General features: G+C 35.2%; 1 protein-coding gene across 2 annotated transcripts in view; it reads right to left on the reverse strand.

Moving 5' to 3' along the window:
- Positions 1-1507: 1507 nt before the first annotated feature.
- LOC111513659 (probable phosphorylase b kinase regulatory subunit alpha) overlaps positions 1508-14677 on the reverse strand; it is a 34068-nt gene continuing 20898 nt past the window's right edge. For both annotated transcript variants that reach the window (XM_074181567.1, XM_074181566.1), the window contains exons 8-15: positions 12956-13120; positions 12709-12876; positions 11506-11744; positions 6023-6650; positions 3887-3939; positions 3682-3831; positions 3148-3405; positions 1508-1834 (exon numbers count right to left, since the gene is read on the reverse strand). In XM_074181567.1, the coding sequence (XP_074037668.1) occupies positions 1607-1834; positions 3148-3405; positions 3682-3831; positions 3887-3939; positions 6023-6650; positions 11506-11744; positions 12709-12876; positions 12956-13120 (1889 nt within the window). In that variant the 3' untranslated portion in view covers positions 1508-1606. The remainder of the gene's footprint in view (positions 1835-3147; positions 3406-3681; positions 3832-3886; positions 3940-6022; positions 6651-11505; positions 11745-12708; positions 12877-12955; positions 13121-14677) is intronic.

Raw genomic sequence — 14677 nt, forward strand, 5'->3', positions numbered from 1 at the left:
AGTTCCACGAAACTGAAGTTTCACAGCTGGAAGTAAAAGTTATGGCTGAAACATTCAGAGTTGAACTCTCCATTAGACCATGGCTACCCAGTCCAGATAACTAAAGTTTGAATATTGTCTGATTGTAATAAAGTTTTAGGTAATTCATATCTGAATTTTTCCATCTATCTAAATCAGTGTTTCTCAAAGTAGAGTATGCGTACCACTGGGGGTACGCCATTGGGTCATAGGGGGTACGCGATAAAAACTAGAAAAGGTACTTTCCATGAATTGGTAATACTGAATATTGGATTCGAAATCCATTCATGATCACTACAGCTAGCATTAATGAAGATTTGAGCATTGAGCAACATGAATCATTGTTGGAAATGTCCGCAGATCAAACTGTTCATATTGATTTTAAAAATATGTCTGATGGATTTTTGGGCGGCAAAAATCAAGAATATTCAAAGCTTTCCGCTACAGTTATGACATATCTTCACATTACCAAACGCCCACTATGACAGGGAACATTAGCAGGATTCGTAATTATAATTATATTATTTAAGAACCTACTTATATTATCTTTTTAAATTCATTCAAATAAACAATTAATACTATTTTGAGTATTTCTTTTTGAATAAAATATTTTATTTGTTCTATTACCTAACGCTGAAAATGTTTATTTATTGGTTTTTTGAATAATTTTGTTTAAAGAGGTTTGCCGTGGTCTTGAAGGTCTAATAGGGATACGTGGGACAATAAGTTTGAGAACCCACAACTAGATCATCAGTAACTGACGTGGAAATGAAAATTCGATCATATGCACGTAATATAGTGTACAAAAGGAAAACGGGGTTGTAAACGAAAAAAAACATTAAATTTTTTTGCTTCTTTATTAACTTTGACTTCAATTTACATATTTACAATATTTTATAACTAACCACATTTTCAGTCTAGGACTCAACTTTCAACTGTTATTATGACCTATGCCAATTTTTGAACTTACAGTTTGAATTCAAAATGAACTAAAAAAAATTGTTATTTCTCAACATAACCATTTCCAGTTGTTTGACAACATAAAACTATTATAAATGAATTGATTCAGAAAATAATGGAAACATTTCAAGGTATCATTTATACATCCTTCAAGGAATAATTTTCATTCAGAGCTATAATGAAGATAAAGAAAACTTTTGAGTGTCATGTATAAAGAATCAAAACTTCATAACTGAACTTGAAAAAACTCACAGTATATGAACTATTATGATCCATTGAATGGCAACATAACTTTCTTATAGTCATCATTTGTTCACTTATTGAAATAGTGGTATTATCACCAATGAAGCACATTGACAGAAAAATGACAACAAGACTTTTCAAGTCTTCATAACCAAGCAGTAAAGAGACAATATATTCCAAACTATTTTCTTCAATTTTTTAGATAGTATCAACTTTATAAAATACTTTTTTCAGTATTCTTTTGAATCAGAAACCTCTAGATGGCAAACTAAGATAAACACTCAGAATCTGATGAAATCAGAAATCTAATGAAATAAAGCACATGAACTACGTTTGTTAACCGATCATAGACGGTCGAAAGAGTCGTTGTAAAATTGTGCCTAGTTCAGCTGATGGTGCAGTCTAATTCCCCATGCTTGGGAAGACACTCTAGAGTAACAGCTACCGCTCTGGTCATGTAGGTCATAGTACCGTAGCAACCACTGGGCGCGCTGTCATAAAAGTGCTGGCATATGTATGCAGCTCCGCCACAGAGTAATCCGCCAGTTCTTGAAGTTTCTCTGAAATCTTTCGGTTTTGCACAGCAAAGTGTGGCGTCTCCTTCGCACTTCATCTGAAAATAATAAGTTTGATGAATTTGTTGGAATTTCAACACCTATTATGTCAAAAACACGAAAAATATATTTTTGGGTCTAAATTTTTGCCAGCGTTAAAAGGTTCATTATTCCATCGGCTGAATATTGGGAAAAGTCAGTTAAAAAAGGGAAATATCAAAAAATTGAAAGAAACAATGAGTATGAAATAACATAATATTCACAGCGAATTGCCATTTCTATATATGATGAAGAAAATAGCCGACAACAAGGTTTGGTTTTCAGTATACAGAAAACCAACTAGAACAAGACAGTATCTGAAATGAGAATCCAACTACCACCAATGGAAAAGCCCTAATTGATCATGCATTCACTTTGTGTAATGAGGTGGGAAATCCTGAAAAGGAACTTGGCCATATAAGGAAAGATCTTCAACCGAATAGTTACTTGAAGCTGATCTTGGCCAAAGAAGAACCCTTCAACTAATACCATTTTATTTTCAAGTCAGAGGACTAAGTTAGGTCTAAACACATCATTAGAACCTGTACAGATCCGGAAACACCAACGGTAGCAGCCTCACCAACACCCAGCCACCAAATGCGGCAAGAAAATCGCACTTATATTTTTAATATCAATCTACTGGATACCATATGAGTGCAGCAAAGGCTGTTCACATTCCATATTGGCGAGCACAAGAAAAACATTTAGCGAATAGAGTCTCAAATTATCCACAGGAAGTAACAATGGTTTGAAAAAAGTTTATAGTTCAATGATGACACAATCCGCAATATATAGAAACCTCTACTTGCCCTATAGTCATGAAGTTTTAGGCATAGGCCAGGCCAGAAACGTTGTTAAGTAGTTTGGTTTGGAAACTTTTGTCATTCTCTTTTCAATTTTCTTTTTCATCGTTTCTCTTTATATATCTGAATGTATATTTACTATTTGTGTGTTATTGAAATTTTATTCATGTTCAACGCACTTGTGGGTTAATTCACTTTCAGGTCACCACAATTTGTTTTTTTTTACAAATTGGCGTTTTTATATTTTGAATTTTGTACTCAATCGTCAATATTTTTCTCATTTTACAACTAACTAATCCGAAAATTTCAGTTCTGGAATTTTTTATATTTCATCCATGTTTTTTTTCACAGCTTTCCAATCTATCGACACTTTTTTTGGAGAAAAGTCCTAACGTCTTATCATTCTCGAACAAACCACTAATGAAAGTCTACTTTTACTCATTGTATCTTTTTCAGAAAGCAACTTCACAACAGATTTATGGAAATATTATTTAGATTTCACATCTTAAAAAAATTCTTCAAAATCTTACCTGATCATCTAGGAACAATTCATTGGCCTTATGCACCAAAAACTCCACTTGAATGATCCCACCAAGATTAGGAGCAATGTTATGTTCTGAAACCAATGTCAAAACCATCAAAGCCTCCACAATCAGTTGTCGGTATTCAGGTTGGGGTATTGTATTCAAAACGGTTTCGACTGCCAAGGCGAATTTCAGCTCTCCTGACGTCATTTCTTGTGTTAAGGTTTGAGGAAGAACTTTCCCTGCTATGTCGAGACCTTGACACTAAAATATATTATTATTATTCATATATTATTAAAGTGTTTTTTTTTCAATACATCCAGCACCAGATTATTAGGCTATTCAATAGATTCCATAAGGAGTATAACCAAAGAAATTATCCTGAATAGTTGAGTGTGTAGATAAAATGCGAGAGAGGCCCAAAAACTGATTCTTGTGGTAGTCAAATTTGAAAGAGTTAGTGGCGCCAACGTCTTTTGAAACATACAATATGAAATTTTCAATACTAGAGAAAGTTTATGAATTAACATGTGTACTTACTTTTTCGAGGATACCCCACACTCCAGGATAAAAATCTCTAGGTACTCTATTTAGAGCTCCATCTAATCTTCTTCGTCTCAGCCATTGACCCTGTCGTTCCGGTTCGTTAGTATCTTCGGATATATCAGTACCTAGACTTATGTGACTTTTCTGAAAAGTGGACAATTTTAAGTAAGAGCAACCACGAACCAAAAAGGATACCTACCTTACTGATGCGGCTCGATTTGTTGGTTACGATGGAGAAATTTCCTCTACCAACTGAAAAAGAAAAACTTGGGTAGATACTAGTATGTTGAGGTTAGCAGAAATGTATCAGAATGTAAAAATTGTTCCCTCGGGGTTCCTCAGGGTTCTATATTAGGTCCACTCTCATATATAATATATGTAAATGATTTTTATTGTGATCAGTTTGTTATGTATGCCGATGACACATCTTTATTGATAACTCAGGAAAATATTAAAGCCACAGTTAATAAAGCATCCGATGAAATAAAAAGAAACGAAAAATGGTTCTCAGCCAAATGTATCTTGTTGAATGAAAGAAAAACTGTGCTTTTACGTTTTAATCATTCAAGAACCACTCCAGATCACAGTTTACTAGTAACGTCAATTAATTGAACAACAAGAGGAAACAAAATTTTTTGGTTTGAACATAACAGAAAATTTTAAATGGAACAAGCATATTGATACGATTTGTAAAAAGATATCTTCAATATCGTATTGTATTCAACAACTACGCTGGAATGTGAATAAATCACTCTTATTAATGTACTACCATGCATACTTTCATTGTAACATTTCCTATGGTATTATAGCTTGGGGAGCATCTAGTGATTGTTCCAGAATACTCAAAATCATCTTCAGCGATGAGGCTAATTTCTGGATAAATGTGTATGTGAACACCAGAGCTTCAACAGTTTACTTCATCTCCTGAAGACGTCAATTTGGTTGGGGAAACGCGCGGCGCGAATAGTATTGCAGTTTTGGCGTTTGAGAAATATGCTTGTTTTGGATAAAAGATTCAAACTTTCAACTATAAACTGAACTCTATTGATTATAATAAAATAAAGATTGAAATTGGTATCACTACCTTGGAATATGTGTCTCAAATAAAATATCTGGGAGTTATTGTAGACAACACTTTGAGTTTGAACTGTCATACTGAATATGTTATAAAAAAAAATCAAAAGAATTTTTTTTTCTAGGATAGCAAATAATTTGACAGTTAACTCCAAAATATTAAAATATATTATGCATTTAATAAACCAAAATAGGGTTTCCCAACTTCAAAAACTCCAACATGGGGCATGAGAATTATCTTAAGATGCTGTCTTTATACTTCCATTGATCACATGTTAATTATGCTGCGATGGCTATCGATCTCAAATTGATTATTCTTTTTAACAATGGTTTTTATATTTAAAATAACCAAAAGTCTCCAACCAGCATATTTTAATTTTTTGTTTTCAATAATCAAATACATAAACACGAGATAAGATCTTATGCCAATTTTCATATATATACAGAACTCACAATAGTGGCGGTATGAAAAACTTATTCTACAAGGGACTAGGGGAATTTAACAATTTACCAAATGGCATTAAAGAGGCAAATACTGTAAGAGGGTTTGAAAGTGAATTATTGGAATATCTAGAGCGTTAGTTGGTTGGAAAATATGTATATATGTATGTGTGTGTTACTATATCAATATTTGTTTTTAACATTGGTTCTTATAAATTGTGTATCTTTTTTATTATTGTCTTTTATCTATTTTATCTTTATTATTGTTATTATCTATATACAGATTGGAATGTTATTGATATTTTTGGCAGTGTGTGGAAATTTAAATTTAAATTGTTATTAGTTATTATATCTTGTAAGATTGGGATATATTCTATAATAAAGATTACTACTACACCATTTCTCAGAAGGAGGGGTTTCAAAGAAGGTGCCTTAGATCTTACCGTAATAATTATCAATCAATAATTTATTCCAGTTACATTGTACAGTTTATTAGCCCTGAAATTAGTGGAAAAAAAATGGCCAAAATATTGAGCCGCGTTTTTCAAGAAAAGTCTGTATAATAAACAATTCTGAATGGTAAGTATATAATGAACAAAAGTAACTTTTTGTGGAGGAAAGTTTTCCATTACAATTTTTATTTCTTCAGATTGCGAAAGGAGAATTTACCAACACTCGATCATTTGTATGCCAGTTCTTGGAGAAATTGAGGTGAAAAATTACGTACATTTTCAAGAATTTTGAACAGGTTTGAACAATTTTCAACCTGAATCATCCTGTTAACGAAATCACCCTGACGAAATAAATTAATAATACATACCACTGCTTATAGCGAACTCCTTTCCGCTGATAATATGATGCAGCAAATTCTTCATTTCAAAAGGACTCAAGTTCAGTAGATGTTCCGATGCTTCATCTCCATCGCAAATGAGAGTTCTTGACAATTCCGTTGCCATAACTTGAATTATAAGTCCCACTCGCAGTCTCAGCATTTCCATGAACAGTTGTGGTTCCGTTCTGATGAACATGGCCAGATAGGAAAGCAGTTCTTGCGTCAACATGGCCGTACTGTCGTCTTCGCCGTAAGCTTCATGGATGAGCAGTCTCAGATCACTTTCGGGCAATGGAGCAGTGATGGTGTGCTCGTTATTGGGGGGCATACCGACCGTTATTTGTTTTTGCCGTACGAGTAAATCGGTAACAGATTTGGCAAGGTCTTCAACTCTCTTTCCCAACATCCCAGCCGAGTGCCTCACTAGGCCCCACATTTTTTGGAGGCAAGCTTTGGCGTAGAGACCCTTCAGGAGGTCTTTGACTGTGACTATTTTACCATTTTCGAGCATTCCAGTGTTGAAGTTCAAGCCTTGAGAGTCCACCAAATATTGGAGGATGTCACCCTGTTCGTCCAGAGAGTCCGATTCTCTCAGCATTGCAAACAGCTCCTCTACCTGGAATTAATAATATAATATAATAATAATTTAACCAGAGATCAGTTCTTTTGCGGAACCTTGGTCAAAACTGTATATCACGATTCAATTTTGGTTATATGATGGACTTGGTGAAAATTCATAACGAATGCAAGTATTTTCCATCGACCGTGGTTACCCGAACCACCCGGCGTAAAGGGCGGCCCCTGACGTCACTTTTTATAACCTTTCATTTATTACAATATTTGACATAATGGAAAAATACATCACAAAACTTGAGAACGGACGTTATCGGCACCACGGCCACCTCGATACTCCAACAAATAACTTGAAAGAGGTTTATAGTTGTTGGATTTTGTTTGGTTGATAACTGATATTATGCAATCCAGAGAATAGAAAAAAATCTTCATCTTCGCCTGCCAGAATTTCTTACAAATTTAGATATTATCTGCCCAACAAAACAATTTATTTGTTTGCCGAATCTTTCAACAGCATTACTGATGATTTGATGTTGAATTCAAGAACTAGTTTGATTTGGTTGACATCATTGACAAACAACATCAGCCAGAACTCAAGTTAGTAATTCAAAGTAAATGGAACTGAGCGCGAATCGTGAACTCTACATAAATTTGAACAGTTCAAGTAACGACATAAACCATATTAAAAATTTAAAAAAATACTGTTTTTCATTCATCCTAACAATAGATGGTAATAATCACCCATGTATAAATCACACTTGTTCTGGTCAGTGGCAGAAATAAGTAAGTCGAGGGGAACTAAAACTCCCCAGAAGCCTTTGCCATACATGCCACCATGGACCAGCCTACCCAAGCTAAGGTGTAAGGAATCGTGCCGATAGTTGAATGGCCGCAGGGTGATATGCGGTCACGAACGATCCTCTTGGGGACTTGGACGAAGCCTCATTGTAATCAGCCTACCTCTGATAATGCGGGGCTCTGCCAGAGATGACCAACTCTTCCTTTGCTACTCGTGGGAACACACATGAAAGAAACAACACGAAAATAGAAATAACAAATACAAAAACCAATCCCGAGGCTGGACAGAAGTGCTCACCTTAATCTAAGGTGGTGACTGGGGATGGATATAGCAGATCACCTCGTGATGTAATACAAAGGCCAAGGCGTAAGCGCATTTGCGGCACCGAAGCCAAAAGGAGAAAGAGAGCGAAATAGACAGGAGTGGCAGCAACTATAAGTGCACCCTCCTCCTCCTCCACTCCACCTCCAACAGCAAAGGCACTTCCTGCGGCGGACGCAAAGAGCTCCACCTTGAATAAAGGCAATGGACCGGCTGGCCCTGCAGGAAAGCTTCCTCACTTGTGCACCTCTACAAAGGGAACCCCAAGAAGGTTGAAGAAGCCGCGCAACGACAGTAATGTCGCTGCACCTTCCAAAACCTTCGCGGAGCCCACCGAGAGACACCTCAAGCTTGCCAAAGAGAGTGTGTGCTCGGCGAGTCTTGGCCTACACCTGCCAATATAAAAGAGATGTCTGTTAGTGACCTGTCCACCTTCCTGGACAGGACAGGATGGACGATGACCTAGAAGGACAACTCCTCGAGAGGATGTACAATGGGTCATATGAGGCCTAAGTGCTGTGGGTCTACACTCACCCTCCCTACTCTACAGATACAGAGATAGAGCCCCGTGCAAAGATGGACAACACCACTTGTTTGCCAAAAATAGGAAACAACACATGCGCATGGAGTCAACAACAGGAGCCAACTGCACATTTATGGTTTCAGTTAATAGATCTTGAGTTTGCAAGAAAACCATCAAAATCACAACGGAGGCAGCTATGGCTTCCTGCGTGACATCCGGGTCCATGAAATAATACAAATATGAAGGTTACTGAGTGTCTTGATATAAGATACAGAAGTTAATGATCGGATGTAGCACTCAAAAAAGTGGCAAATCATAGAGACGTGTTTCGGACTTTTGGCCCATCATAAGTATGGTACAGCAAGTGTAAGGATGGGCAACACTTGGTTGCCAAAAGAAAGAAATACAAATGCACGGAGATTTTCTATTTGCTTCGAAAAACATTCTCTAATTTGCATTCATTTACTAACACTTTTCTTATCCATCCTGTATTCAGGACCATTTACGTTTTTTAAGTTCTCTCTGTGAAGTTTTTATCCTGTCTACATTTTTCATTCATCCAAGTTTTTTGTTAGCCAACTTTTTGTTATTATTTTTGTTGGATATATAGCTTATTTGCTATCCAAGGTATAAACCTTTAACGTCAATAATACATGTAAATCTTCATTTCCTCAGTAAATAGATTATATTCAAGGTGTTTGTACAATACAAAATGATTTTTTTCTTACAGCATAGGTTTGGGTTTAAAAACGTTCCTCATCTAATAAAACATCAAAGGATACAAGTGCAGATAATAAATTCATTCCAATAAAAGTTTCCGAAAGTAGAAAATCATTATTCCTGCCCAAAAACACAAAAAATATTATATATAATAACAGACAAGTTTACTTATCATTTGATAGAAATTGTTGGAATCCGTCATATCTAAAAACAATAATAAATGATAATGGAGAACATGAACGACACATAACTATTTATCACTAGTTAAATCGAGCTTGGTCAATGCATTTTGAATGTCCTCAGTAAGTAGTGTAGACTTCTTTACTGCTTTAAGACTATTCTTCCTTGAGAAGGAATTTTTTGCTGCGGGCAAAGAGTCTTTTCTCGGGCGATGAACACTTTGTTGTGAAACACTCTGTTTCCGTTGCGAGTATAACCTCTGAAAAACATTAGGTCCAGTTTTTTGTTTTGAATTCAACGGAGTCTCTTGAATATTAGAGCTGACATTGGGATCCGTTTTTCGGACCGGAATCAGGGAACCGTCACCTTTTCTATGTTGGATTCGTGTATTTGGGGTGATAGTGGCAGAATTTCCATTTTCAACTGTTTTCGCCATCCTACTTGAAGCGAAGACACCTACTTCTGAAGAACTCATTATGCGTCTTTTCTTCGCACTTTTCTGCTCACTTTCACAATTTCCGGAGTACTTTCTTTTTGTCGAAACTCCCGACACTTGAGTAGAGTTCACAGGTTCTGGAATTCGCGATCTGTTAGCACTAGGTTTCGCGAATTTTCTTTCAGGATGCATCTTCTGTGCTGACTCAAGCTTGTTTCTCGAAGTTAAATGTTCTTCGATGATTCTCCTCTGGTTTTGGCTTCTTGCTAGAAGTTCCAAGGTGTAGGAAATGATTTGTTGGTTTCGTGTATGATTGAGGTTTTCCATATTTACTTTACTTAATCCAATCATAACTTGTGATTGTAGTTCTCATATACTGACAGCCTAAACGGAATTTGGCAGGATGTCGCAGTTGCAAAGGGTGATTCATTAAGTGACCCCCTCCATTACTCATTGAAAGAGTGACAACTGAGCAAAGAAATCATATGAGTTTTTTCCAAACGTTTTCTGTGTTGCAAAAACATTCTCAGAAATGACTACTTTTTCTGAAGAATTTGAATTCTACCCAGAATTGAATGATGAACACAACTATCCTGGAAATGTAGATTTAAAATCGATACAAATTATTTTAAAAATTTTGAGATTGAGAATTTTGAATGAGATATATGATAGATCTGAGTTATTTTTTAATGGAACAAACACCCTTTTGGTTTTAAAATATTCTCCAAAAACTAGTGTTGTCGAATTTCGTTTTTTTTATGTACCATCTCCATTTCGAAAGATATAAAAAAAGGCAAAGGAACTTTAGATAATGTTTCATATTTGTTATAGTCTGTTCAAAAAGCAATTTGCAATGCGACGTTCCGGTCATTAGATTTCATTATCAACTTAATTTTTTCAAATACGGACGGACCTCTAGTTTTCTTCATCGATTTTGGTAGTCACTGTAATAACAAACTCGGCAATGTATTATAATACAGGTCCGCATTTAAAAATGAATTCGCATTGCAAATTGGTTTATATGAAAGTTCCTCTGCCTTTTTTTATATCGTTCGAAATGGAGGAGGAGCCAAAAAAAACGAAAATCGACAATTCTAGTTTTTGGCAAACATTTCAAAAATAACTACTGATATTCTCGATCTGAAAAGAGATTATTCTACTTCCCTAAAATAGGAAACTTTTGTTTGATTTAACCGACATTGTAGGTCTTACCGTTTACGAAATAGCAATAGTGGCGTCAGCTAAAAATAAAAACGGCCTTTATATTTATTCTGATGAAATTGTGGACAGTGATGAACCAAAACTTGCTAAATCCATAGTCTAAAAGTTATAAAATTGAATTTGAAAATAGTAAAATAGCATGTTTGTCAAATTGTCAAAAACTAGGTGAATCTAGTGGTATAGTCAGATTAAAGAAAAATTGCTAATATATATTTTTTTAATTACTAATAGTTTTTTTCAACATCTGACATTGAAAAATAATAAAAGTTTAAACTGAAAATGAAGACGCGTTAGAGGAATTTCGTGTTCTAGTATGTAGACTTCTCGAATGTCTACCTGATACAAAAAAAATCTAATCGGTTAAAAAATATATGTTTTATGAGGGTGCTTTCTTTTTAAATGGGCCACACTGTACATATCCTTATGAACCAGAAGCTAATTAAAAATCTGCCGTTTGGGCATTTTGTGATGAACTGAGTCTCACAAAAGTTGTTTATTCACGAAGCACTTCCAAAAAAAGTATCTGAGACCAATGTTTTAGAAATATCAACTCAAGAATAGAAAACTGTTTTGTACGCACGCGAAAGTATATCAATTTGAAAGGCGAATTGATGAAAAAATATTTACGGTATCCTCGTATCACAAAATTACTTCAATTCGGGTAAAGCAACAAGTTGATGAAGTTAAAAACAACTTACTTCTGTTTCAGCGTACTGCGTCTCCGAAATATTCCTATGCCGAGTGATGCTGATATTTGGCAATTCCTTTCGTAATTCCCTTGGCGATTCCACACTTGATTTTTTTCTTTCGGGGGAAGGAGTTCTCAATTTATCTCTGTGCATGAAAGGGTTATCAACCTTGTCGATGGAGCTTGCCGAGAAAAACATGGATCCTCTTCTTTCCAAACTTTCGTTGCTTTCCATACCCAAAGTATCAGCTATAAATGGAACGTGATCATTCAAATAGAGAAATAGTTTTACTGTAGGTATTTATCAAACTGTAGTCTTAAACAAATTTTGCATACAAGGTGTCACAAAGTCCGTGATTTGATCTATCTGAGGACCAAAAATAATTTGTAGCACAGAGAAACATGTGAATTAGATTTGTCAAAAATTTATGAAACAATTGTGCCTGTCACATCCTTGACACAGCGTACCCAGCGAGGAGCAGGAGGGCAGCTGCCCTCCATGGTGTTATACATGAAGTTTAAACACAGTGCAAGGGATGTTTTAAAAGTTTTAGGAATCCAGCTCTACTTTAACTGGGTCAGACACATTTTGACATATTTGCAATTGTGCTTTTGCTTTGCAAGCTTACAATAATCAACACAAAATATTATTCTTTCATCTGAACCATTCTGTAGCAGTATTTCTTGCTGCAACAGAACAATGCAAGACTACACGCAACATGAAAAATTAAAGAATTTTTCAACGATTTGCAGTAGTAATTGCTTCCAGATTCCACCTACAACTTTTACTCATGAAATCTAAACATAACGAATATTAGTTTGCATCAAACATAATTAATCATTGAATTAAATGAAGTTTATATTAAAAAAACATTTCTAATTTGTAAAACTAGTTTTGTAAAACTAGTTTTGTAAAACTAATTTGTAAATTAGTTTCAATATGGATTTTCATCAAGTATCGGCCAGTTCTATTAAATTTCTAATTTGTAACCAAATTCCTACAACTTTTGGAACAACTCTCGTAATATTACTAACCTTTCTCGTCAATATAAGTTGGAAAATATGATCCAGGAAAAATATATAGTGCCGCTTGAATGTAAAAAAATAAAAGATAACCATTATCACTAGAAAAGGGTTTTTCTTTTTTCTTCAAATTACACAACAAGACTTTCAACTTTTATACTTCATGAAATCACACGTGTCAAGTACTTACAATCAACATTGATAGATCTGGTTTTCTTAACTGCTCCTCTGACAGACATTTTTCTTTTGAGTTGTCTGTTTCTCGTACCAGTCCTCGAAACAATCAACGAAGATGATTTGTATGATAGAGATTTGACAGAATGCTCTTCCAGATATTGCTGTACTTGGGGATTTAACTCTATATATAAAAAAATCAAAGAATATTAGTTGAATACTCGTCAATTCATCTAACGATAAAAATTTGTATTGATACTCACTGTCAGGTAACCCATCCTCGTGACATCCCAAAAAATTCAGGTTCGTTATACAACTTGTACTCAAGAAATCGTTCAGATTGCCTAGTGTCACTCTAGTGCCATTGATGTAACCAGAGTTGAGTTTTTTCATTGTTGTTATCATTGCGAGAGGCAATTTTCCGTCCTCTAAAAATTTTAACCTCCAGTAATATAAGACTGAGTAATGATGTATAGCTTGATTTATCACCAGGTGTAAATGTCAAAGATGTGTTCATGATTCAAAAATGAACAAAATTTTTAATCAAAATCTCTACAGGTCGTTTCAGAATCAACTGGAATATCGACTGGGAAGTACAAGTAACTTATATATTCACCCAATAATTAGATTGGATGTACTGAAGTTCCAAATTTGGCAATAGAGATTGTGGAAGTACTAACTGAACTAAATTATCTTCTAAAAGAACAATTCATTTAGGCCAGTCTCAATTCACCTACATTGTAGGTTAATGGACTGACGACACCTATCAGAAAACAACTACTTCCCTGGCTAATAACATGTAGGACGTTGGATTATATCCGACAGGTGTCAGTACAGGATTTTTCACAGAAATAATTCTTGCATATGCTGTTAATTGGTAGCTGTATCGCCAGTTTTCAAGTATGCCCCGTACTATATGTGAGATGTCTTCCTCGTTCACGGGCAGATGGGGCGATGACAAATAAGTTGTTTGTCGTTCGCTTTAGCCTAGTTCGAGGAATGATACTCAGTAATTCGATTTTTAATTACGGGAAATCATCGACTTCATGTTGATGATGGACACAGGCCAAATGGCCTGTCACCGATCTGCAAGTGTGTTCCAATAATTGAAAATCGATTCTGGTGGATATATCGCCAACAGCATACGCAGGTGTGTCTCCTGTGGAGAACCCTGCACTGACACCTGTCCAATATAATCCAATGCCCTTCATGGTATTAGCCAGAGGAGCAATTGTTTTCTGATAGGTGTCAGTTTATTAACCTACAATGTAGGTGAATTGAGACTGTCCTGAACGAATTGTTCTTTTAGATAATTTGATTTACAGCCAGTTTTCCAATATGCCCCGTTATTATATGCTAAATGAACTAGCTGGTAAGTTGCCCATTATACCTTATCAGCTAAACTTAGCTGGCATCTCCCTAAATCCTTTATGCATGGGTGAAATACCTTCTATAATATTTATTGCTAGTAGAGAAAATAATCCCATGTTCAAAAATGCGACTCGAAAGAGGTTTTACGTCAAAATTGATGATCCAATCCAATTTTGCATAACCAATAATAATTTTGCTTGAAAATGATCAGAACATGTTTTGAGGAATTGTAAATATCCCAAGAATTTATTAAGTGATGTCTCAGCCTAATAATCGAGATTACGGAAAAGTTTCAAATGCTATTGAGAAGGAACAATGACGTATAGTTGAGAGAGCATGACAGATTAGAAAATTTTGTTCATCCACTGGAACATCTATAATCCATGCACTAACTTGGTTCATAATCTCTTTTCAACAAAATAACTGTAATTCAATGATGATAGATAAAATAAACTATTTTCAGAACAACAACAAAAGCGACTGACATGACTTTTAAAATCCATGTGTTGCAATATAATAAACCTGGCACTAATTGAAGCTGAAATTGACTGATAGAGACATCTCTGATGAAATGAAGAACTAGCCGACACAACTCTCTGAACTTGAGAGAATTT

This window comes from Leptinotarsa decemlineata, unplaced genomic scaffold, assembly GCF_025532065.1.
Source record: "Leptinotarsa decemlineata unplaced genomic scaffold, Ldec_3_MD MMD2_tig00026314_RagTag_RagTag, whole genome shotgun sequence".
NCBI classification, from domain to species: Eukaryota; Metazoa; Arthropoda; class Insecta; order Coleoptera; family Chrysomelidae; genus Leptinotarsa; species Leptinotarsa decemlineata.